General features: G+C 45.5%; 2 protein-coding genes across 4 annotated transcripts in view; both read right to left on the minus strand.

Annotated features, from left to right (window-relative positions):
* Positions 1 to 784: 784 nt before the first annotated feature.
* Positions 785 to 17,801, minus strand: TICAM1 (TIR domain containing adaptor molecule 1). 3 transcript variants are annotated; one of them, XM_034422709.3, is made up of 2 exons: positions 17,728 to 17,801; positions 785 to 4,641 (listed from the first exon to the last, which is right to left on the minus strand). In XM_034422709.3, the coding sequence occupies exon 2, from the start codon at positions 4,488 to 4,490 to the stop codon at positions 2,499 to 2,501; it is 1,992 nt and encodes a 663-aa protein (XP_034278600.2). In that variant the 5' UTR covers positions 4,491 to 4,641; positions 17,728 to 17,801; the 3' UTR covers positions 785 to 2,498. The 3 variants fall into 3 exon arrangements, with proteins under 3 accessions (XP_034278600.2, XP_034278599.2, XP_087751569.1); XM_034422708.3 differs by lacking the exon at positions 17,728 to 17,801 and adding an exon at positions 15,604 to 16,265; XM_087895443.1 differs by lacking the exon at positions 17,728 to 17,801 and adding an exon at positions 11,868 to 12,051.
* A 2,034-nt stretch (positions 17,802 to 19,835) lies between these two features.
* Positions 19,836 to 23,926, minus strand: part of LOC148116327 (perilipin-3-like) — a 33,355-nt gene continuing 29,264 nt past the window's right edge. The window contains exons 7-8 of the mRNA XM_087895511.1: positions 23,143 to 23,280; positions 19,836 to 21,721 (exon numbers count right to left, since the gene is read on the minus strand). Coding sequence (XP_087751637.1) covers positions 21,194 to 21,721; positions 23,143 to 23,280 — 666 coding nt within the window. The 3' untranslated portion in view covers positions 19,836 to 21,193. The remainder of the gene's footprint in view (positions 21,722 to 23,142; positions 23,281 to 23,926) is intronic.

Genomic DNA, 23,926 nt, shown 5'->3' on the forward strand with positions numbered 1-23,926 from the left:
ACCCCACGCTCCCTTCTGGCACTGATGATGCTACCTAGCTGGGTCACGAAACGCATGCAAGAAAAACAATCCATCTCAGGAATCCCACAGCAAAATTCTCCCCATACCAGAATCTATGGGTTTCTGCTGAGCACCTCGTAGCTCAGGTGCTGCCTAAAACAGTGATAATTCTGTTTACCAGGCAGAGCAAATTAAATACCATCTGCTCCTTAAATTTAACTTTGCAAGCAAAAGAAAAAGTCCCTCGTTCTGCTAATCCCCATTTAGGCATCAATTCATATCTTACTGGTGTTTACCACTGGTCAAACAGGTCCAAAGCTTTAGATCAGGGGCGTCCAACCTTGCCAACTTTAAGACCTGTGGATTTCAACTCCCAGAATTCCCCAGCCAGCTATGAAGGACCCCTATTTCCCCTGCCGTGCCAAAAGAAATAATAATTCCCTAATTTTTGATGATAAATAAATAAATACACCACTTTGCCCCTGAGTGGATGTATTAAAAAAACAAGATAATGTGTCGTCTTGTTTAATGCCTCTATTCCAGACTGGAAAAAGTACTGGGAGTTGAAGTGGTCTGGCTGGGTCAGATCTGATAAAGTGCAGAAAGAAGGGAGGAATTGGGGCTGGGGGTTTTAGCATTGCAATCTGCAGCTCCCAGCTTCTCCAGGGACAGTGGAAGTGAAAATAAGAGATAATGTTGGGGTACACACACACCCATGTTCCTGATCACAAGCACCCCGTCCCCTCTCCCTCCCTCCCTTCCCCCACCTGAGCAACTTGATATATGGATTTCAATTTCAACTTTAATATTTCAACTTCAGGTTCTTATCTTACTGGTATTATTTACCACTGGTAAAATATCCAAAGTTTTAAATGGGCGTCCAACCTTGGCAACTTTTAAGATCTGTGGACTTCTACTCCCAGAATTCCTCAGCCAGCCAAGCTGGCTGGGGAATTCTGGGAGTTGAAGTCCACATATCTTCGCTATCTTGATTGTTAGGATCCAGCGTTGCCTGGAATCTAAAAGAGCTCTCGATTGCTACGCCCTGTCTTAAGCCATGGCTTAAACCTGGTTATATAGAATTAAGCCACAATTCAGTTCAGACACACCAAGCCGTAAATAAGATCACAGCGACTCTTCGCCTCTTAAACCAAAATCAAACCAGGATCCTTATAATTCCATTTGCAACACGAACCAAGGCATTTTCAAAGGCCCACATATATTGCGCAGATGTCGCGCAGCATAAAGCAATCGTACACATCCCAGAATTTTCAACCAAGGTAAATCAGGGTGGGGTTTGAAAGAAATAGGTGCCCTCTTATCTTTTTTCCTTAGAGATTCAACCCTTTTGAAGTCTTGGCTGGGTTGCAAAAAAAGGAGCAAAATGACGCCCCTCCCCATCTTTTCTAAAAAGCACTGAAGGATCTCAAAATTGTCTCCCAAATTGCAAAATTAAAAATATAAGTCAGTGATGGCTAACCTTTTTGCCGCCATGTACCAAAAGTGGAGGGAGTGCAGGGGGGTCGTGCGCGCGTGCACCCACACATAATTCAATGCCCCCCGCGCCTCCCCCCCTGCTTTTGGCACGTGATGGCATGGTGGGCTTGGTAGGCCCATTTTTCGCCTTCCCCAGGCTCCAGAGGCTTTCTTGGAGCCTGGGGAGGGCAAAAATAGCCTTCCCCACCCTCCCCGGAAGCTCTCTGGAGGTCGGAAACAGCCCATTTCCTGACTTCCAGTGGGCCCTAAAGGCCCGAAAATCAGCTGGCCGGTGCACGCATGTGCACTGGAGCTGAGCTAAGGCAACGCTCGTGTGCCCACAGATATGGCTTCGCGTGCCACCATAGGTTCACCATCACAGATATAGGTAGTGCTCAACATAGGATCACAACTGAGGTCAACATCTTGCTAAGCAAGATAGTTGTTAAGTGATTTTTGCCCCATTTTACGACCTTGCTTGCCACAGTTGTTAAGTGACTGCAGTTGTTAAGTTAGCAATATTAGTTGCTAACTTAACTAACAACACATTAGTTGTTAAGACCATCTGGTTTCCCTATTGGCTTTGCTTCTTGGAAGGTCGCAAAAGGGGATCACATGACCTTGGGACACCGCAACCGTCATAAATAGGAACCAGTGACTAAGCGTCTGAATTTTGATCACACGACCACGGGCATATTGCAGCGGTCGTAAGTGTGGAAAACGGTGCCTTTTTTTTCTTGTAACTTTGAACAGTCACTAAACGAATGGTTGTAAGTCGAGCACTACCTATAATGCATTTTGCCCTTCACAAGTCCCTGTTGGGGGATTGCAAAGAGGAGATGGTCACCCATGAAGCTCAGGTGGACTTCAGGTCCTCCTGTGCTGCTCCTCCATTCAAGGTCCCAGTTCTTGTTGGCCCCTACATCTTCGCACGACGTCACAAGTCAAAGTGGCCCCTTCCTTCGACAAGATCATTGAGGTTTCTGATTAGGAAATTTAAGACATTTTTCGGCCGTCTCCTCTCATCCGTCTTGTTTCCATTCTCTGGGGTTGTCTTCCTTTTCCACCACCGGTGCCCTCTCAACGGTCTCATTGGCCGTGCCAACCGTTGCGTTGCTTTTTTCCACCTGCATGTGGTTATAGTCACCGATCTGAACCATCTGGGCATTCTGAATGATGAACTGGGGACCCGGCATTGCGTTTGGAGAACCCACCAAGGACAGGAACGGTTGGGAGAAGGAAGCCTGGTCGAGTCCCAGTTTCATGAAGGACGTTGCCAAAGGAGGAAAGCCTTGAGTCTCATCGCCTGCTTGGGCTTCCATTCTTGACATGTCCACCACCGGTGGTCGAACTGATGACGGAAGATTGAGGACAGCGAGATGTTGCTGCAGCCTCAAGTTTTCTCGTTCTCGTTCTCTCTCCTCCTCTCTTTCCTGGATCTTTCTCATGAGGTCCCAGGTAGCTTTCTTTTCCCGGATCACCTTTGGAGTGAAGGTCTTCTTCACTCTCTTCTCAAACACGGGAGAGTTTTCACGCAAGGGCACCAGCGAAGCGAGCAGGAGGGGCATTTCCCCGAAATTTCGTGAATGTTCCTTGGGCACAAACGGAATCACTGAGTTCCTCTTGCAACAGCGGGTGAGGGAGTCCATCAAGGCCGTGTCACGTTGATAGTCACAAAGGCGTCCCATGAAGTTCCTTGTCAGGAGTACGAGCGTGAAGGCTGAGTTGTCCAAGGCGTTCTGGAAACAGTTGAGTTGGCCACACCCAGGAATGAGGAAATCCTCGCTGAAGGTGGCCCCGTTGGAGACACCCAAGGCCTCCAAGCGATCCTTCATCCGGCAAGCCACCAGCTCGTCTTCTGCGGCATGCAGGACTACGAAGGTGTAGAACTGCCTTTCATCGTCTGGTGGGACCATCGAAGAAGAAGGTTCTGAGCCAGAAGAGGCAAGATCCGAAGTAGAAGAAGAAGAAGACAGCAGAGGTCCAAAACTCGTGATTGGTGCCGGAGCAGAGGAACGGGGCGGACCATTTCCTGCAGAAGATGCTGAACCCGGCTTCTGCAGAGACGGAGCTTGAAAGGTGCATGTCAGATCTCCTGATGGTGTTGTTTTTGGGGTTGGCAGGCCCTGGGCAGATGCTGTGGGAGACAGTGTGATTTTAGAGTCAGGCAGTAAACAGGGACCTCTGGAATTTGGTAGGGAAGGTTTTCTTGAATTGGTGGAGCAGCTGTTGACCAACGACTTAGAGCTGATGTCTTCTCCTTGGCCGGTTGGTGGTAGAGACAAGGAGCCTCCTGTGCTGGAAGGGCTGTCGGAGGTTACTGAACTCTCGCTGATCTTAAGGCTGCTGATGTGGGAGATGGGGCTACCTGTAGAACGTAAAGACTGAGGGTTATCGGGAGGAGAAGAGCTACCGATTGACACCGGACTGCTCCTTCTGGCCGGAGTCAACTCCCATCTACCTGAGGCCAGAGCTCTGAAATTATCCCCGGGCACCGTTGAGATGAACTGCGGTCCACACTTCTCCATAGCTTCATCCAGGAGACCTTTGAGTTGGGCTCCTTCAACGTGGCTTGCTTGAAAGGCTCGGACAGCTTCTCTGTAGGCCTCGTCTCTGGCCAGGGTGTCGCAGAGCTTCTCGTCAACCAAGAGTGAGTAGATCTCTGCCACGGATTGGGCCACCTTGGCATGGTCCTTCTGGAGTTGCTCTGGGGTTGTCCTCTTTGCTCCACCCGTACCCCAGAGGCTTTGGGAGAGATGGTGGGCCACCACGTCCTCCATGAAGCTGTTGAGATGCACCCTGGCCTCAACTTCTCTCCCCAAGGACCACAGGATCATGACGTGCAGGAGATGGCAGCTCTTCCGGTCTTGGTGCAAGCAGCTCAACTTGTGCCTGTACTGAACCAGCCTCTCTGCTGGGATCCCATTTAGGATCTGGAGGATCCCTTCAAAGCCTCGATCTGCCTGGGAAGCCCCTGTCATCCTGGGCAAAGCCGGGTCCAAATTGAAGGGCATGTTATGGGTGGCCCAGCGGAGGTAGGGCACAGCTCCCCAAACTTTATCAAAGACGGGATGCCAGGAAGCCTAAATGTATGACGTCTTCTTAGGAAAATATTTGAAATGCTGCAGAATAAGCGAGCATCGTAATTTTGGCCGAACTTGAAGGCTGGAAGAAAAAAAAAAAGAAAGAGAAGAGAATGAAACTCAAGAACAATTTGGGAAGCCTGGATGAATGAATGAATGAAAGAAAGAAAGAAAAATAAATAAACAAACGGATAAATAAATGCATATATACATACATACATACATACATGCCTACATACCAGCATAAATAATTCTGCTTCATTGGAGATATTTAAGTGAGGGGCAGATCTAATACAGGTAGTCCTCGACTTACAACAGCTCGTTTAGTGACCAAAGATACAACGGCGCTGAAAAAAGTGACTTATGACCGTTTTTCACACTTACGACCGTTGCAGCATCCCCAAGGTTACGTGATCCAAATTCAGACGCTTGGCAACGGGTTCATACTTATGACCGTTACTGTGTCTCAAGGTCACGTGATCCCCTTTTGTGACCACCTGTCCAGCAAACCCAATGGGGAAGCCAGATTCACTTAACAACCAGATTACTAATTTACCAGCTGCAATGATTCACTTAACCACTGTGACAAGAAAGGTCGTAAAATGAGGCAAACCTCACTTGAAAACTCTAGTTTATCAACGGAAATGTTGGGCTCAGTTGTGGTCATAAATGGAAGAATCTCTTAACTATGTTCAGATGTACAGCCTTCAAATCTGACAATTTCCAGCTATCCAGACTTTAAAATTGCTAAGATTGAGAAAAATGGTGATTTCTATTCTATTCTATTCTATTCTATTCTTTTTTTATTCTATTCTGTTCTTTTTCTATTCTATTCTTTTTCTATTCTATTCTATTGTATTCTGTTCTTTTTCTATTCTATTCTGTTCTTTTTCTATTCTATTCTTTTTCTATTCTATTGTATTCTGTTCTTTTTCTATTCTATTCTGTTCTGTTCTTTTCTATTCTTTTTCTATTCTATTCCATTCTCTATTCCCTATTCCCTATTCTGTTCCTGTTCTCTTCCGTTCCATATTCTATTCCCGTGATGGTGAACCTATGGCCACGCAGACATAGGTGGCACCAGTGGTGGGATTCAATTTTTTTAACAACCGGTTCTGAGGGCGTGGCTTAGTTGGGGGTGTGGCTTGGTGGTCATGTGACTGGGTGGGTGTGGCTAGCTGGTCATGTGACTGGGTGGGTGTGGCTAGCTGGTCATGTGACCGGGTGGGCGTGGCTATCTGCATAGGAACTACAGAGGGCTGAAAAAAGTCATTTCTGACTGGTCCTCGCACTTTTGACCGGTCCTCACACTTATGACCATCCTCACATTTATGCCCGTTGCAGCATTCTTAACAACTGTGTCACTCATTTCACAACTGCTTCTCTTCACCACGGTGACAAGATAGGGCAAAAACGTAAAATGTGAGGACAGTCGTAAGTTCGAGGACTGGTCAAAAGTGTGAGGACCAGTCAAAAATAACTTTTTCAGCCCTCTGAGTAGTCCATATGCACAAAAGGACTACCCAGAGGGCTGAAAAAAGTGATTTCTGACAGGTCCTCACACTTTTGACCGGTCATCATTTATGCCATGAATTATCTTCTAGTCCAGAGATCTCCAACCTTGGCAACTTTAAGCCTGGAAGACTTCAACTCCCAAAATTCCCCAGCCCACTATGCTGGCTGGAGAATTCTGGGAGTTGAAGTCCACAATCTTAAAGCTGCCAAGTTTGAAGACCTCTGAGCTAGGGCTTTGGGGCCAGCCTTTTGGGGAGGGGGTGCCATTCGGAGAGACCCCCTGTCTTTCAAGAAGCATCAGGCCCAGGCAGAGAAAGTTGCCAAGGTTGGAGATCTCTGGACTAGAAGACCTCCAAAGGTCCCTTCCAACTCTGTAATTCTGGTATTGGCAAGCAAGCACAGTTAAACTGCGTAAATCCTCCAGAGCCTTAGAAGATGGTAAAGCAAAGCTGCCCCCCGCCCCCCCCCCCGGCTTTCCACCCAGAGCCTTTGCCTCTCTTCCTAAGGCTGAATCTCCCCTAGTTTTGGAGGAACTTCAATCGCAACACTCAAAGCGCGATCTAGATTGGGATCTACCTTGATGTGGCGCAACTTCAGGATCGCCCCCTCTTTCTGCGCCGAGGCAGCAGCTCACCGCCTTAGTAACGGCGTTCCTGCCTTAAAGGGGAAGACGGCGTGGAAAGGGGACAAAAACAACAACTCTGCCGAGGCAAGAGGGGCCAACTCGGAAGCGGCCGCTTTAAATTGGCCAGAGCCAATTAATTCCCTCTCGGTTTCTGGAATGGGAAGGAAGGAAGGAAAGCAGTGGTGAAATCCAAATTTTTTTTACTACCGGTTCTGTGGGCGTGGCTTGGTGGCCGTGGTGTGGCTTGGTGGGCGTGGCTTAGCAGGGGAAGGATACTGCAAAATCTCCATTCTCATCGCATTCCAGGGGAAGGATATTGCAAAATCTCCATTCCCGCCCCACTCTGGGGGCCAGCCAGAGGTGGTATTTGCTGGTTCTCCGAACTGCTTAAAATTTCTGCTACGGGTTCGTCAGAACCTGTCAGAACCTGCTGGATTTCACCCCTGTGTATATTATTATAGCATATTATGGGTCCTGGCATAAAACGACCAATAAAACGGATTCCCTTAACCACCTGCCATGTTCACTGAACAACTGCTGCTTTCGCGTAAAGACCGTGTCTGCATAACGACGCCCCCCCCCCCCAACAACATAAAACCGTGTGGACTAGTCACCTGGAGATCTGCTTAATGAAAGCAACTACTTACAACCCTAATGCCAGGCTCCGTTTGGGTTCTACGCCAAGGACTCCCTGTACCCTACCCACCATCAGAAGCACCTGATCTTGGGCCAAAATCAATTCCCCAATCTTTGGGGGGGGGGGAAGGGAAAGATTCAAACGTGGCTGCAAAACCAGCAACTTCATAAATCTCCCATCCTTCCCTAGCCACCTCATCCGGCGCCTTCGATGCCGGAAGAAAATTCTTCAGACACGCCGAGACAAGTTGGGTTCATCCTTTCATCGCTAAACTTGAAAATTCCCAACCCGGTTTGTCTTGTTTTTAAGGGTTCTGGAAAGAAAAGAAGACATCAATCCGCCAGGACCTTCTCAAGATTTTGGGCGCGGCCCTCAACCACCTCCAAAGAGTTGTAACCGACTCATCAATCGTCCTGCACCAGAAGAGGAAAATTACTAAGTGCATAGCTGGATAGAAAATGTATCTGGATAGATGGCAGCCTGTGGAACTCAAGTGGTTTTCTTGGGTGGTAGTAAAGAGAATGTAGACATCTCCTGGTGGTCTCCTATCCCCATATTGCAGGCAGTCTTCTACTTACAGTCATAACTGAACCCGAAATTTCTCTCGCAAAGCGAGACAGTGGATAAGTGGGTTTTGCCCCGTTTTATGACCTTTCTTGCCACCGTGATTAAGCGATTCGTTGCAGTTGTTAATTTAGAAACACGGTTGTTAAGTGAATCCAGCTTCCCCATTGATTTTGCTTGTCAGAAGGTCGTAAAAGGGGATCAGGACAATGCAACCGTCATAAATATGAGCCAGTTGCTAAGTGGCTGAATTTTGATGTGATTACGGGGTTGCTGCAACGGACGTAAGACTGAAACATCATCATAAGTCACCTTTTTCAGAGCCGTTGTAACTTTGAATAGTTGCTAAATGAACTGTTGTAAGTTGAGGACTCTCCATACTTAGATCTAGCTTAGTTTAACTTCTGCGAACGGTTCAGGTGCCAATATTGAACCTTCAACAAATTCAAATCAAATTAAATTAAATAGGATTTTCCCCCTGGCTTCATTTTACAGGTAGTCCTTGACTTATGACCACAATTGAGCCGAAAAATTATGCTAAGTGAGACATTTGTTGAGTGAGTTTTGCCCCACTATATGTGACTTTTCTTTCCACGGTTGTGTTCTGCGGACCCCAAAGAACACAGCACGCACACAGTCTGTACAATCTTAAATTTACTAAAATAACTCAGTCTTTTCCAACTTTCTTAACAGCCTACAAGAAACCAAATCTGGTTCGCCGAACCGGTAGTTGGAAGGACCGGTTAACCCCGCCCAGCCCACCCCGACCCTCCTAGCAGTCTCCACACGGCCTGTTTTGGATGCCAGATAAATGCAGGGCCCGCACGAAGGCTGTTGGAGAGTGAAAAATGGGCCTAACGGAAGTCTGGAAACGAGCCCGTTTCCGGCCTCTGGAGCCCAGAGGAGGCCATTTTTGCCCTCCTGGAGACTCGGGGAAAGCCTCCGGAGCCTGGGGAGGGTGAAAACACGCCCCACCCTCCCCGCTGTGATGCAAGAAGCCGACTAGGCCAGGGGTGGGTTCTAAATTTTTTTACTACCGGTTCTGTGGGTGTGGCTTATTTTGTGGGTGTGGCTTGGAGGTCATGTGACTGGGTGGGCATGGCTAGTTAGTCATGTGACCGGGTTGCCATGGGTATGTGTATAGGGACTACTCAGAGGGCTGAAAAAAGTCATTTCTGACAGATCCTCACACTTTTGACTGGTCCTCACACTTATGACCATCCTCACATTTATGCCCGTGCAGCATTCTTAACAACCATGTCACTCATTTCACAACTGCTTCTCTTCACCATGATGACAAGATAGGGCAAAAATGTAAAATGTGAGGACAGTCGTAAGTTTGAGGACTGGACAAAAGTGCGAGGATCAATCAAAAATAATTTTTTCAGCCCTCTGAGTAGTCCATATGCACAAAAGGACTGCCCAGAGGGCTGAAAAAAGTGATTTCTGACAGGTCTTCGCACTTTTGACCGATCCTCACACTTATGACTGGTCATCATTTATGCCCATTGTAGCATTCTTAACAACCGTGTCACTCATTTCACAACTGCTTCTCTTCACCATGGTAACAAGATAGGGTGAAAAATGTAAAATGTGAGGACAGTCGTAAGTTCGAGGACTGGTCAAAAGTGCGAGGACTTTTTCAGCCCTCTGAGTAATCCATATGCACAAAAGGATACAGCAATAGAGAGGGATGAAGGAAGGAGAAGAGAGATGGAAGAAGGAAGGAGAGAGAGGGAAGGAAGAGAAGGGAGGAAGGAAGGGAAGGGAAATTAGAGTAGGAGTGAGGGTAAGAGAGGGAGGAAGAGAGGAGGAGAAGGAGAAAGGAAGAGGAAGTAGGGAGGAGAAGAAGATTGGGGAAGAGAAAGTAAGAAGGAAAGAAAAGAGAGAGGTGATAGGTTTGAGGAGAAAGATTGCTGTACAATATAAAAGATGAAAGGGAAGAAAACCAACCCCAAACAAATATAAAGATATTAAGATAAAGAATGAATTGTTAAACTTTAAAGAATAAAAGAGAACAAATATGAATAAATAGCAATAATTAGAAACACACATACAAACATACAATGTATTTTCTTTGAACAGAGTATTTGGCCGGTTCACAAATTTAAACAGTGTTTAGTCATTTCAATTAAATTTACAATTTCTAGATTTCCTTTTTGCCATATTTATTCCTCATCTATTTTTTTAAAAAACCAATATTACCCTTCATCCTCATCTCTAATCTTAATCAAATTCAATTTTTCCCTTCTATTCTATATTATACCCCTTCGCATTGTCATCTATTTTTATATCCATCCTCACATTGGTTAATTATGTAATATTACAGTTGTTTAATACAAATTCAACATTTTAATATAAATCAATTACTTATATAACTATCTTTTTTTATATTAATCAATATGAACATGAATATTTCAATTATTTCCATACAATCCAATTTCTTACAAATCAATTAATTATATTTACCAATAATAATAAACCAAATAATTTCCCCCATATATTCCTCCAAACCACAACTTAACCAGTTCTGCTTTCAACACAATATACAATTAATAGTATCTCAATTATTACAATTCCCTAGTTAAATAGAGCTTTTTTTCTTTTGTCTAAATCTTGAACTCTCCTCTTTTGCCCTAAATTTCCCATTGTTTGCATCTACCTTTTTTGGTGAGGAAAAAGAAAAAGAAATCTCTCTCTCCCTCATTTTGTGATGTTGCAGCAGAGCCTGCTTTACTTTCAGTTTCATTTTTTCAGCATAGCTAGGGGAAAAAAAATCTGCTCCAGCACTCTGCAGCAAGCAGGAGAGCCCTGCCCAAAACGGCTGAGAGCAAATCAGCTGAGAGTCGGGAGGCAGATCTAATCAAGGGCTAATTAGCCTATGCTGAAGCTGAAAGGAGCTGTTTTTTCTTGCTGGTAGCTTGCAAGGAGGTAACTGCTGTGAGGCACAGGCCAAAGGGTGGCACCTCCTTGCCACTTAGCCGCCCCCCCCTGTCGCCTCCTTTTGCCTCTAGCACCCCCCTGCCACCCCCTTGCCTCTTACCGCCTCCCTAAGGCATTCCACTGCCCCCCAGGGGGTGGTACCGCCCAGGCAACCACTGGCTTAACTACTTAACTACTTAACCGGTTCTACCGAAGTAGAATCCCACCACTGGGTCTACCCATTTATTTTTGCAGACACCGGTCTACTCATTTGTTTTCTTTTATCACTGATCAGCTATAGGGTGGCCCTTTGAAGCCCCACGGCAAAAGTTTAAACAGTTTTTTTTCCTCTAGCTATCAACTGGGACTCAGGAGACAGCAATAGATTGGGGTTGAGGCCAAATAAAAGGTAAGAATAATGCGGGGGGGTGGGGGGGGAGAGAACCGGTTTGGTGATGTCATATCGTCACCGCTACCGGTTCACGGGAACCGGGCCGAACCGGGAGGAACCCACCACTGGTCTAGGCCACGCCCCCCCCCAGCAACCAGGCAGAGAACCGATTGCTAAAATTTTTCGATCCCATCCCTGTATAGCACACTTAGGTATTCCTGGTGGTCTCCTTTCCCAAGGACCAATAGCGGTGCCCTTGCTTCTACGGGAAGAATTTTAAATTCTTGTAACTGTTGTTAGAAATAGTGTAAAGGGAACCACATGTTAACTGACCCAAGTCTCCACAAAGTTCCTGATTTACAGCCTTGGGGATCCAAGTTTAAGCTGACCCAAACACACAAACGACTTAAATGCTTATTTCAAATTGTAAACACACACAGACAAGCACAAAAACGTCAATCAATACAGTAGAAACGTCATTATAACCCCGTTCGAATGAAGAGTCTCGATCCATATCCCTTCATTTAATCAACCCCTTCTCTCTAGGGTCCCCACATACACACTCCTGCGCCCCTCAAGTGTCACTCTGGAATCAGCACGCGCACAACTGCAACACACCCAAAAAAGCTCCCTTATAAAACGCGCTCTCTGTACCATATTTTCTTTGCAGCTGCTGCCTCCCCAGGCAAAAATCTCTTTGCTTTCGGGAATCATTCGCCTTTCCTCACAGCCGCCTGGATTTCGTTTTTATTTTGATTCTTACGCAACCCTGAATTGGAACGCCAAATTTTTCTTCTGGCCCTTCCCATCCAGACCAATCCACAATCAGATGCCGCCTCAAATGCTATGGTGGCACCGAATTTAACCTTTGGATCCTAATGGAAACAACACAACTAGCAGTCCACCTTACCCAAAAGATACAGGTAGTCCCCGACTTACGACAAGTCATTTAGCAAACGTTCAAAGTTGCAAAACCTCTCAAACTGAGAATCCTTCTTCCCCTCCAAAAGGGCTGTAGGGAATGGAACAATCGTCGCAGAACATTCTGGAATATTTCTTTTTAGGGATGGCGGGGGTGCAATCTTTTGCAATCTTTGTAGGAAGTTTCAGATTTAGGGATTACCGCGATTCAAGGAACAATTGGGAATTATGAAACCAGAATTGGGCAAAATTGACCTTTCTAAACCTCAAAAAAGGTCAGTTTTGCCCAATTCATCATCCCTAAAAAGAAATATTCTAGAATGTTCTGCGACGGTTGTTCCATTCCCTACAGGCCTTTTGGAGGGGAAGAAGGATTCTCAGTTTGAGAGGTTTCGTAACTTCTCAAACAGTTTTAAATAATAGTTTTCCTCACACAGCGGGAATCGTGGGAAGCGTTGTGTTAGTCCAGAGTACCTCAAAATCAGAAGTGTTGTAGCCCTTTTCCCTCTTGACCCGTTTTACTCAAAAGTTAAAGCCTTTTTCAGATGCATGGAATAACTCAATAAAATAAGTTTTTTTTTAAATTTGAAGCCCGGAGAGGAAACGTTAAGGTTATTATTATATATGTTGATGGCAGCAAGATTATTTTATGCACAAAAATGGAAGGATGCTTTGATTCCTACGATAGATTCATGGCTGCCAAAGTTGATGGAATTAGCAGAAGTGGCCAAATTGACTGCTTCGATCGAAGAAAACAAAAATACAATTATTTTTGTTTCAACCTGGAAACCGCTTCTGCACTTTGTGCTTGAGGTGGGGAAAAAATATGAGATTTGATTTTGGGTTTTACCGATTAGACAGGTTTGTTGTTATAGAAATGGGTTAGGGAGGGTTTATATTATTATTTAAAAGTAAAATGTTGATATTATTTTCTTATTTTACTGCATCAAAACTCCCTTTGATGCAGTAAAATAAGAAAATTTTCTTATTTTAAAATTTTCACTGGAAGTCCGTGTCTTTTCTTTCCTTTTTTTTCCTTTTTCCTACACTTTTTCCTTCCCTTTTTCCTCCCTTATTTTACCTACTATTTTCTTTTTTTTTTCTTTTCGTATTTGATATTGTAAGCTAATAAATAAAAGTGAGAATAAATTAAAGCCGAGAGCCAATTTGGTGCAGGGGTGAAGGCACCATGCTAGAAACTGGGAGGCTGCGAGTTCTAGTCCTGCCTTAGGCCCAGTTGGAAGAAATGTCCATCTGGGTTCAGTTCCAAGTGGGGAGAAAGACACTGGAAACATAGAGACGGCTTGAAAAGATGGTTTAATGGTGGACGAGACCACATGGGTTTTTTGGTCTTGAGCAAAAAAGCACATGGGTTTTGAATTTGAGCTTGAATTCAACCAAGCTTGAGTCCCAGGCTTGGTTGAGCCTTACTGGGTGATGCAGTTTCCCCAGGTGCCATGTGGCGAGTTCTGTTGCTAGATCGGTAGAGGCAGAGGTGGGTTTCAGCAGGTTCTGATCAGTTCTGGAGAACCGGTAGCGGAAATTTTGAGTAGTTTGGAGAACCGGTAGTAAAAATTCAGACTGGCCCCGTCCCCATCTATTCTCTGCCTCCCGAGTCCCAAGTGATCGGGAGGAAATGGGGATTTTGCAGTATCCTTCCCCTGGAGTGGGGTGGGAATGGAGATTTTACAGTATCCTTCCCCTGCCATGCCCACCAAGCCATGCCATGCCCACCAAGCCACACCCACAGAACCGGTAGTAAAAAATTTTGAAACCCACCACTGAGTAGAGGGCTAATCCTATCTTTGTTGGATCTTGGGTGAGGGCATTTGCTTATGAATAGAGCTAGCTATCTCTTTATCTCTTAAGTGCAGACATCTGCTGTGGGCTATTGAGGAGGGTGGGGCTATTAAGAGCGAGTCTGCTTCCTGCCTTAAAAAAAAACCTGTTTCTCCATTTCTCATCCAGGGAAATATCATATTCTGCCTTTTTAATATTTCCTAGAATATTTCATTTTTTCTAGGAGAGGGGTGGGTGCCAACTTCCTACGCGGCTATTTTCTTTTTTCTTGCCGTATTTGATATTGTAAGCTAATAAATAAAAGTGAGAATAAATTAAAGCTCAAATTTTAAATTTGGTTTAATTTTAAACCAAATTAAATTGGTTCTCAACCAATTTGGTGCAGGGTTCAAGGCACCACGCTAGAAACTGGGAGGCTGCGAGTTCTAGGCACAAAGCCAGCTGGCTGATCTCGAGCCAGTCGCCTTCTCTCGGCCCTAAAAAGGAAGCAATAGCTTGAGGATTTGGGCGGTTTCGAAACATGAAATACTAATAGAATAAGTACCTAGAGGTAGCCCTTGACTTACAACAGTCCATTTAGTGACGACGGCACTGAAAAAAAGGGCATTTTTCACACTTAACGACCGTTGCAGCATCAACGTGGCTTACATTCGGACGCTTGACGACGGCTTCACATTTATGACGGTCGCCGTACCCAGGGATCACGCGATCCCCCTTTGGCGACCTCCTAACCACGGGGAAAACAGATTCACTTAACAACCTAGTGTGACTACTTGAACGACTGCCGTGATTCCCTGATCGGATGGGTGAAGAAAAGTCGTACCGTGGGGCCAAAAAACTCACGGAACCAATCTCTCGCTTAGCGACATCAAGTCGTAAAAGGGGATCAGGACAATGCAACTGTCATAAATACGAGCCAGTTTCCAAGTGGGCGAATCTTGATGACGTGACTATAGGGTAGCTGCAATGGACGTAAGTCTGAAACACGGTCATAAGTCACTTTTTTCAGAGCTGTTGTAACTCTGAATCATTGCTAAATGAACTGTTGTAAGTTGAGGACTATCCATACTTTGATCTGGCTTAGTTTAACTTCTGGGAATGCCCCAGGTGCCAATACTGAACCTTAAACAAATTCAAATCAAATTAAATAGGATTTTCCCCCTGGCTTCATCTTACAGGTAGTCCTCGACTTATGACCACAATTGAGCCAAAAATGTATGTTAAGTGAGACATTGGTTGAGTGAGTTTTGCCCCATTATATGACTTTGAACCAATGTCTCGCTTAGCAACATCAACTCGGGGCTCCATTGCGGTCGTAAGTCGAGGACTGCCTGCTAAACCACTTCTGAAAAAAACCTTCCCCAGAAGTAAATTGCAGAAAGACTGGATTGAAAGGGAGAAAAAAAATAAAAAAATAAAATAAAGCTATTTACTCCCATCGGCAGCTCGGGAAAGGGCCTGCCAGACATGATGAGACCCTGCCCCCCCACCCCCAAAAGGGACTTCAAGCCCCCTTTGCAATTTTTTTCCCTTCTGTTGGAAAGCCTGGGATAAAAGCTTCACTCTTCCCTTTGCAGCCCCTGGGTGGGAAATCTGCTCCCCCTCCTCCCAGCTGATTTTGCAAAGAGGGTGGAGGGTCTCTGGGTAGGGGCTGCCCCGGAAGACTCACCTGGGGCTGCGGCCTCCCTGCCAGGACTGAGCTGGGTCTGGTGAGCAGGAGGCGGAAATTTTATCACCCCAAAAAGCTCTTCGCTCCTCCTCGTTTTTCTGTCCTTCCTGCCCAGCTGGGTGGGAAAAAACCGTCAGCCCAAAATAGGAAGTTAAATCTTGCACAGAAGAAGGGCTGGAGGCTTCTTTCGATTTCCTTGAATCGCTTTCAGAAGTGAATTCTTCACACACACACACACACCACACCCCTTTGGAGAAATAATAGAAAGACACACACACACACACATGCACAAACACACTCTTTGGACAAATAGTAGAAACTCCCTCTCTCTCTCACTCACTCACACACATAGACACACACTTTGGGCAAATAGTAGAAACTCTCTTACACAAACATAGATCCTTTGGGAAAATAATAGAAACCCACAGACGCATACACAAACACACAACCTCTTTGGGCAAATAGTAGAAACTCTCTCTCACACACACACAAATACACACACTTTGGGAAAATAGTAGAAACTCTCTTACACACAGAGAGACCCTTTGGGCAAATAATATTTTTATTTTTATTTATTCGCATTTCTATACCGCCCTTCTCCTTTCGGACTCAGGGCGGTGAACAGAATCACACACACACTCTCACAAGCACACAAACACACACCCCCTTTGGGCAAATAATAGAAAGACACACACACATGCACAAACACACAACCAGGGGTGAAATGTAAAATGTGTTACTACCGGTTCTGTGGGCGTGGCTTGGGTAATGTGACTGGGTGGGCGTGGCCAACTTTTATTTTTTTTTTACTTTTCAAAGCATTTTTTTCTAATGCTTTGAAAAGCCTCTGCTGATCAGGCAACTCAGCTGGGATCCTCAGAGACTTTTCAAAGCATTTTTTTTTAACCACCTCTTCGGCCAAGAGGTTGCAGAAAAAATGCTTTGAAAAGCCTCTGACGATCCCAGCTGAGCCGCGCGATCATCAGAGGCTTTTTTTTAAAAAAAACTTTTAAAAGCATTTTTTCGTCGGAAGAGGTTGTAGAAAAAATGCTTTTAAAAGTAAAAAAAAAACAGCCTCTGATGATTGTGCAGCTCAGCTGGGCATGGGGTGGGGGGGCGCAGGGATTTTTGCTATCGGTTCTCCGAACCACCCACTGCCATCGCTACCAGATTGGGCGATCCGGTCTGAACCGGGAGCATTTCACCCCTGAGAGAGACCCTTTGGGCAAATAATAGAATCACACACACACTCTCACAAACACACACACCCTTTGGGCAAATAATAGAAAGACACACACACATGCACAAACTCACAACCCTTTTGTAAGGCAAATAGTAGAAACTCTCTCACTCACTCACACACATACACACACTTTGGGCAAATAGTAGAAACTCTCTTACACACACAAACACAGGTAGAATTCAGGTATATTCAGGTAGAAAAGAAAGAGAGAGACAGACAGAGGAAGGAAGGGAGAAAGAAAGAAAGAAAGAAGGGAAAGAAAGAAAGAGAGAAAGAAAGAAGAGAGAGAGAGAGAATGAAAGAAAGAGAAAAAAGAAAGAAAGAAAGAAAGAAAGAAAGAAAGAAAGAAAGAAAGAAAGAAAGAAAGAAAGAAAGAAAGAAAGACCTCACCAGTTTGTTTGGCTGCAGTTCTGTGGAAAATGACGTTTTGCAGATAAGGGCCCAGATTGACTTCTGTGGGCAGCTTCACTTTGGGCAAATAGTAGAAACTCTCTTACACACACAAGCACAGACCCTTTGGGCAAATAGTAGAAACACTCTCTTCCCCCACCCTTTCTCTCTCTCACACACACACACAAATACACACTCTTTGGGCAAATAGTAGAAACTCTCTTACACACACAAGCACAGACCCTTTGGGCAAATAGTAGAAACACACAGACACATACACAAACACACAACCTCTTTGGGCAAATAGTAGAAACACTCTCTTCCCCCACCCTTTCTCTCTCACACACACACACAAATACACACGCTTTGGGAAAATAGTAGAAACTCTCTTACCCACAGAGAGACCCTTTGGGCAAATAATAGAATCACACGCAGACTCTCACAAACACACAAACACACACACACCGGTTGGGGAAATAATAGAAACTCACCTGTTCGGTCAATTCCGAGCACAGGAGAAGAGATGGAAGGAGCGATGGAGCTGGTCGAGACGGCCAACTGAACTTTCAATTCAGGGGAAGGAAGTTTAACAAGTCGGGTTGATCTTTGGAAGTTCGTTCTGGACTTTGTGCTCAAAACAAGGGTAAATAAAAAGAAATGTTGACTCAGGGTTTGGATCCGCAGGTTGTGATGGAAAGGGCAGGTCCTTTTTTAGAGGAACGTCAAAAGTGGAGGTTGTAACTTTGTTCTGGATTTTACGATACTGAAAAAACGTAGGATTTATTTCAAATTTTCCCTTTACTTCACACCTCTGTCCCCTTTCTTTTCCGCAATGTTCCTGTTGCCTTGTATTTTCATTTGCATTTTATATTCAGGTAGAAAAGAAAGAGAGAGACAGAGAGAGAGACAGAGAGAGGAAGGAAGGAAGGGAAGGAAGGAAGGAAGGAGAGGAAAGAAAGAGAGAAAGAAAGAAAGAAAGAATTAAAGAAGAAAAAGAAAGAAAAGGAAGAAAGAAAAAGAAAGAAGAAAGAGAGAGAGAAAGAAAGAAAGAAGAAAGAAGAGAGAAAGAAAGAGAAAAAGAAAGAAAGAATAAGAGAGAAAGAAAGAAAGAGAAAGGAAGAGAGAAAGAAAGAAAGAAGAAAGGAGAAAGAAGAGAGAAAGAAAGAAGAAAGGAAGGAGAAAAGAGAGAAAGAAAGAAAGAAAAAGAAAGAAAGAAGAGAGAAAGAAAGAAAGAGAAAGGAAGAGAGAAAGAAAGAAAGAAGAAAGGAGAAAGAAGAGAGAAAGAAAGAAGAAAGGAAGGAGAAAAGAGAGAAAGAAAGAAAGAAAAAGAAAGAAAGAAGAGAGAAAGAAAGAATGAAAGAGAAAGAGAGAGAGAGAGAAAGAAAGAAGGAAGGAAGAAAGAAAGAAAGAAAAAGAAAGAAAGAAAGAAAGAAAGAAAGAAAGAAAGAAAGAAAGAAAGAAAGAAAGACCTCACCAGTTTGTTTGCCTGCAGTTCTGTGGAAAATGACGTTTTGCAAATAAGGGCCCAGACTGACTTCTGCTGTGGGCGACTTCAGGACCAAGCAGGCATCAAGATTTGGGGCTTCTTATAAGGAGGCTGAACTCAAAACATCTGCAACCTGGTGTCTTTGCTGAGGTGGGATTGGGTGGGGATGATGGGGTGTTGTTGTTCAGCTCTCTGGGTTGTGGGGATGCTTCCCGGGGAAGGCGAGAGGGTGATTGCAACCATGGCATCAAATCGAAAAGAGTATCTGTAGCTCAGGGTTGAACGGTGGGATCCTTGGTGGTCTCTGAGTTTGGTGACTGTCTTGCAGATGATTCACGACCCAACTAGGTAACGTCATCAGTGGTAGAAGGAAGGGGGGGGGTTGTGCAAAGGGGGAGGAGGAGGACGACGACTGTGGGTTGCTCTCTGAGCCTGATTGTTTTCTTGCAGATACTTCATTACACAACTAGGTAACATCCTCGGCGCTAGAAGGGAGTGGGGTTTGTGGAGAGGAAGAGGAGGAGGAGGAGGAGGCCTGTGAGGTCCGTGATGCTTTTTCTGGTTTTCATGCAAACATTTCATAACCCAACTAGGTAACATCTTCAGTGCTAGAATGGAGTGGAGTTGGCTCTTTTATATACTACTGGCTGGCCCTGTCAGCACTGTTGGAGGTGTCCTTGGTTGTTTTGAGGATATTGTTTTGAGTTTGTTTGTCTGGTGTTAATCCCTGCTTATCTGAGTATTGATTGCTGACAAGAAGATGTCCTGGTCTTTCTGTTTCCTTGTTTAGCCATCCCTCCATCCCTCCACCCCTCCACCCACCTCTCCCTCCATCCCTCCACCCATTCCTCCATCTATTCATTCATCCCTCCACCTTTCCATCCATCCATCCACCCACCCACTCATCCCTCCATCCCTCCATCAATAGACCCTTCCCCTAATCTGGTGCCTTCAGATGGACTTCCCTACCAATCCATGCTATCTTGAGAACTGGCATGCTCTAAATCAAAGCCCACCCATCTCCTCTCTACTGTATTAAATGCTGTTTTTTTAAATTCACCCTCCAAATCCCCACAAACTCCCCTACTGCAAAAGATGATGGAAACGGGCATACATATTTTTAAAATTTTATTTTCCGACAGTGTGGACACCAAAGAAGGACCCCTGGAAAATGCTCAAAGCTTAGCATCATGGAAATTCAGCTGGACCCATTCCGAACTCCCCCTCCTGACCCACCCCGAGTTAAATAACATCACCATTTCTTCCGCCTGCCTTCAAATATCATCTTCAAGTCCGTCTTTGCCCTCGATTGCCCAGCCCTACACTCATTGACAAGCTCATCTCTGCAGTAATGAGGACTAGGCGCTTGGCTATACAAGGAAATTTAATTCCTTTTCCAAGATGTCTGTTCCTTCCTTGGAAATGGGTGCTATGCCTACTGCTTAATTAGAGAATAACATGTTTCAAGAGAAATGGGGAAAGAAAGATAATTGTTTCTTTCTCTGACATATAAGTCTAAATCAGGGGTCCGCAACTTTAAAAACTCAAAGAGCCATTTGGACCCGTTTCCCACAGAAAAGAAAACACCGGGAGCCACAAAACCCTTCCCGTGCCTGACTATTTCTTGAGCGGCCACAAAACTAGCATATGGAGTTGAATTAAATGTTCTGTTTTCTTCTGGAACTTTTCTTTTCTTGGATTTATCCATGGTTGGCCTACCGGGGGTCGAAAAGCTCAATAAATCGCATTCCGGTGGGTGTCGCACATTAGCGGTTGTGATGCATATTTTGAGTGACAGGAAGCCGCAGCAGAGGGGTGAAAGAGCCACATGCGGCTCCAGAGCTGCAGGTTGCTGACCCCTGGTTTAAATAAATAACAGCTAACCCATCTCTTCTCCCCAACTCTGATTCCTGACTCCCTTTTTTGGTTGCAGTTCTGACTTAAAGCCGAAGTCTTAAGAAAAGCTTCTTTGGAAATTAACAAAATGGATCCCCACGCTTTGAGGGGAGAAATTAGCCTCTCCAGCACCCTCCCCTGGGGAAGATCTGGGTCCCTTTGGGGAAGAAGGAAAAAATGGATCCAAGCAGATCTATCTCTCGGGAAGCTTTTAGCTTTCCTGTTTCTCTTTTCACAGAGACGGGAAGTTCCCCTCTTGGAAATGGGTCTCTCCTTCATCTGCTTTTTGGGGGAAAGGCCTCCAGCATCATAGGGGGTGGGGGTTGGGGTGGAGGGCATGGTGGTTGGGGAACCCTGTCCCTCCAGGAGGAAGGACGGCAAAACTTTTAGGGCCGCTTGCCGGGACGTTCAGATGCTCCCAGGGATGTCCGCAGGGTGTGGTCAGAGAAGATGGTGGATGACCAACGAGGCCATCAAAGCTCTGTTGTGGTCGCCATCTTGAGACTTCGAACCATGCCTTGTGGATACCCCTGGAGACTTCGTACGGGCACGGGGGTCTTTGCTGCTCTCTTCTCCTAGTTCTTCTCTTGGGGGGCCCCCTCGGAGCCCGCTAGCAGCTCCTTCAAGGCCCCTATTGCCTCCGTGGACTCTCTCGGGTCCACCTCGGTTGTGTCCTCTATCCTCTTCATCTTCTTGACTGCCACCTTCTCCGACGGGGATGCCCTGACGTCTTTGCCCGTCTCCTTCTGTCGCCCTCTCCTGCTCTCTCCCCGGGAGGTTCCCGACCCTCCTTCCTGGGATCGGAAGGGCCCCACGATCCAATTCAGAGGAGTGATCTGGACCAGGTGTTCCGCCAACATGTGGAGAACGTCCCGGGCTTGGACGATCATCTCCTGACTCTGGGCGAGGAAGCCGGAAGGCAGATCGTGGAAGGACTCGGCGGAAGAGAAGGAGCGGTGGAGGTGGTGGAGATTGCTTTGAGTTTGGTCCACTCTTTCGCGGAGGCTCCTGGGCAGCACTTCGACGGTGGACATCAGCCAAGTGTAAGCAGGGCTGAGATCTTGGATGAGGGATCTTAACATGGCGAAAGTCGCCGACTCGACCTGCAGAGGACAAACGGTGCATTAAAGGTAAAGGTTTCCCTCGCACATATGTGCTAGTCGTTCCCGACTCTAGGGGGCGGTGCTCATCTCTGTTTCAAAGCCAAAGAGCCAGCACTGTCCGAAGACGTCTCCATGGTCATGTGGCCGGCATGATTAAATGCCGAAGGCGCACGGAACGCTGTTCCCTTCCCACCAAAGGTGGTCCCTATTTTTCTACTTGCATTTTTTACGTGCTTTCGAACTGCTAGGTTGGCAGAAGGTGGGAGAAGTAACAGGAGCTCACCCCGTTATGCGGCACCAGGGATTCGAACCGCTGAACTGCCGACCTTTCAATCGACAAGCTCAGCATCTTAGCCACTGAGCCACCGCGTCCCTAAAGTGTTGCATTACAACAGGGCTAAGTCAGATGCGTGAACACAGCTTTGGGATCGCGACTTGTAAATAAACCAGTATTTTTTGTTTTTCAAAGATGGCCTCTGGAAGATGGGCGGACTTCAACTCCCAGAATTCCCCAGCCAGCTACGCTCCTGGCTTCTGCAGGGAAGGCCGAAGTGAAAAGCTGCAGCAAGCTGATAGAGATAATGTTGAGGTACACGCGCACCCATGTTCCTGAGCCCCCTTAGTCTTTATGAGAGTGTTTCTCAACCTCAGTAACTTTAAAATGGGTGGACTTCAACTCCCAGAATTCCCCAGCCAGCAATGCTTTAAGATGGGTGGACTCCAACTCCCAGAATTCCCTAGCCAGCTTTGGTTGAACATGCAATAAATGTAACTGGTCATAACAGAATAACAGAGTTGGAAGGGACCTGGAGCCGTGTTGGGTTGCTCCTGGTTTGCACTGGTTCGCAAGAACTGGTAATAAAAATTTTCAGTAGTTTGGAGAACCGGTAATAACTTTGGCTGGCCACGCCCCCAAACCGGTCCCTGGCCCGCTCGCCACTCGCTTACCCCGCCCACCTCATCAGAGACTTTTTTTAAAAAAAAACTTTTAAAAGCATTTTTTCTACAACCTCTTCGGCTGGAAAAAATGCTTTTAAAAGTTTTTTTAAAAAAAGCCTCTGATGATCGCGCGGCTCAGCTGGGATCATCAGAGGCTTCTGGAAGCATTTTTTCTGCAACCTCTTCAGCTGAAAAAAAATCCCTTTAAAAGCCTCTGGCGATCCCAGCAGATTTGCCTGATCGTCAGAGGCTTCTAAAAGCATTTTTTTCCTGCAACCTCTTAAGGTTGTAGAAAAAACGCTTTTAAAAGTAAAAAAAAAAAAAGATGGCCACGCCCACCCCATTACCCCCACCAAGCCACACCCACAAAATAAGCCACACCCCACAGAACTGGTAGTAAAAAAATTTAGAACCCACCCCTGACTTGGAGGTCTTCTAATCCAACCCCCTGCTAAATTGAGAGCTACCTGTTGCATAACTACCTGTTGTGGGGAGTTTTCTTTCTCTCTTCTTTCCCGATCCTCTTCTGGCTGAATTTGGGTCCATTTGAGCAAAATTTGGGTAAGTTTCTGTTGTGCTTCCTGGAACTGACTCCCGGCGCTGTCTTTCAAATGTTCCACCTGCCAGAAAAGCAGAAATAAAAACAATTGAAGGAAACAATGCAATAATATTCAGCTGTTAAGCTACATCAATGCACACAGCCCTCAACCTACGACTGTAATTGAACCTGCAATTTCTATTGTAAATCGTGATGGTCGTTATAAATCACACATTGTCACGCAACTATACCCCCAAAAATCCCCAATGACCATGGGCATGCTGCAACGGTCGTAAGTGTGAAAAATGATCATAAGTCATTTTTTTCCCCAGTGCCATTGTAACTTTGAATGGTCACTAAACGAACCGTGGACTACCTGGACCTTGGATTGGAACAGAATAAAATAACAGAGTTGGAAGGGACCTTGGAGGTCTTCTAGTCCAACCCTCGGCTGAGGCAGGAGGCCCTACGCCGTTCCATACAAATGGCTGTCCAGTCTCTTCTACTAGTTAAGAGTCTCTTAACTAGTCTCTTCTACTAGTTAATTGTTCTCACAGTCAGAGAATTCCTCCTTAGTTCTAAGTTGCTTCTCTCCTGGATTAGTTTCCACCCATTGCTTCTTGTCCTGTCCTGAGGTGCTTTAGAGAATAGCTTGACTCCCTCTTCTTTGGGGCAGCCCCTGAGTTATTTATTTATTTATTTATTTATTTATTTATTTATTTATCTAT

Source organism: Pantherophis guttatus, chromosome 1, assembly GCF_059756535.1.
Source record: "Pantherophis guttatus breed Tessera chromosome 1, ASM5975653v1, whole genome shotgun sequence".
Taxonomy (NCBI): Eukaryota; Metazoa; Chordata; class Lepidosauria; order Squamata; family Colubridae; genus Pantherophis; species Pantherophis guttatus.

What these genes read in the sequence shown, in the direction of transcription:
- TICAM1 (XM_034422709.3), bottom strand. Translation starts at nt 4,490, where the DNA reads ATGCCCTTCAATTTGGACCCGGCTTTGCCCAGGATGACAGGGGCTTCC.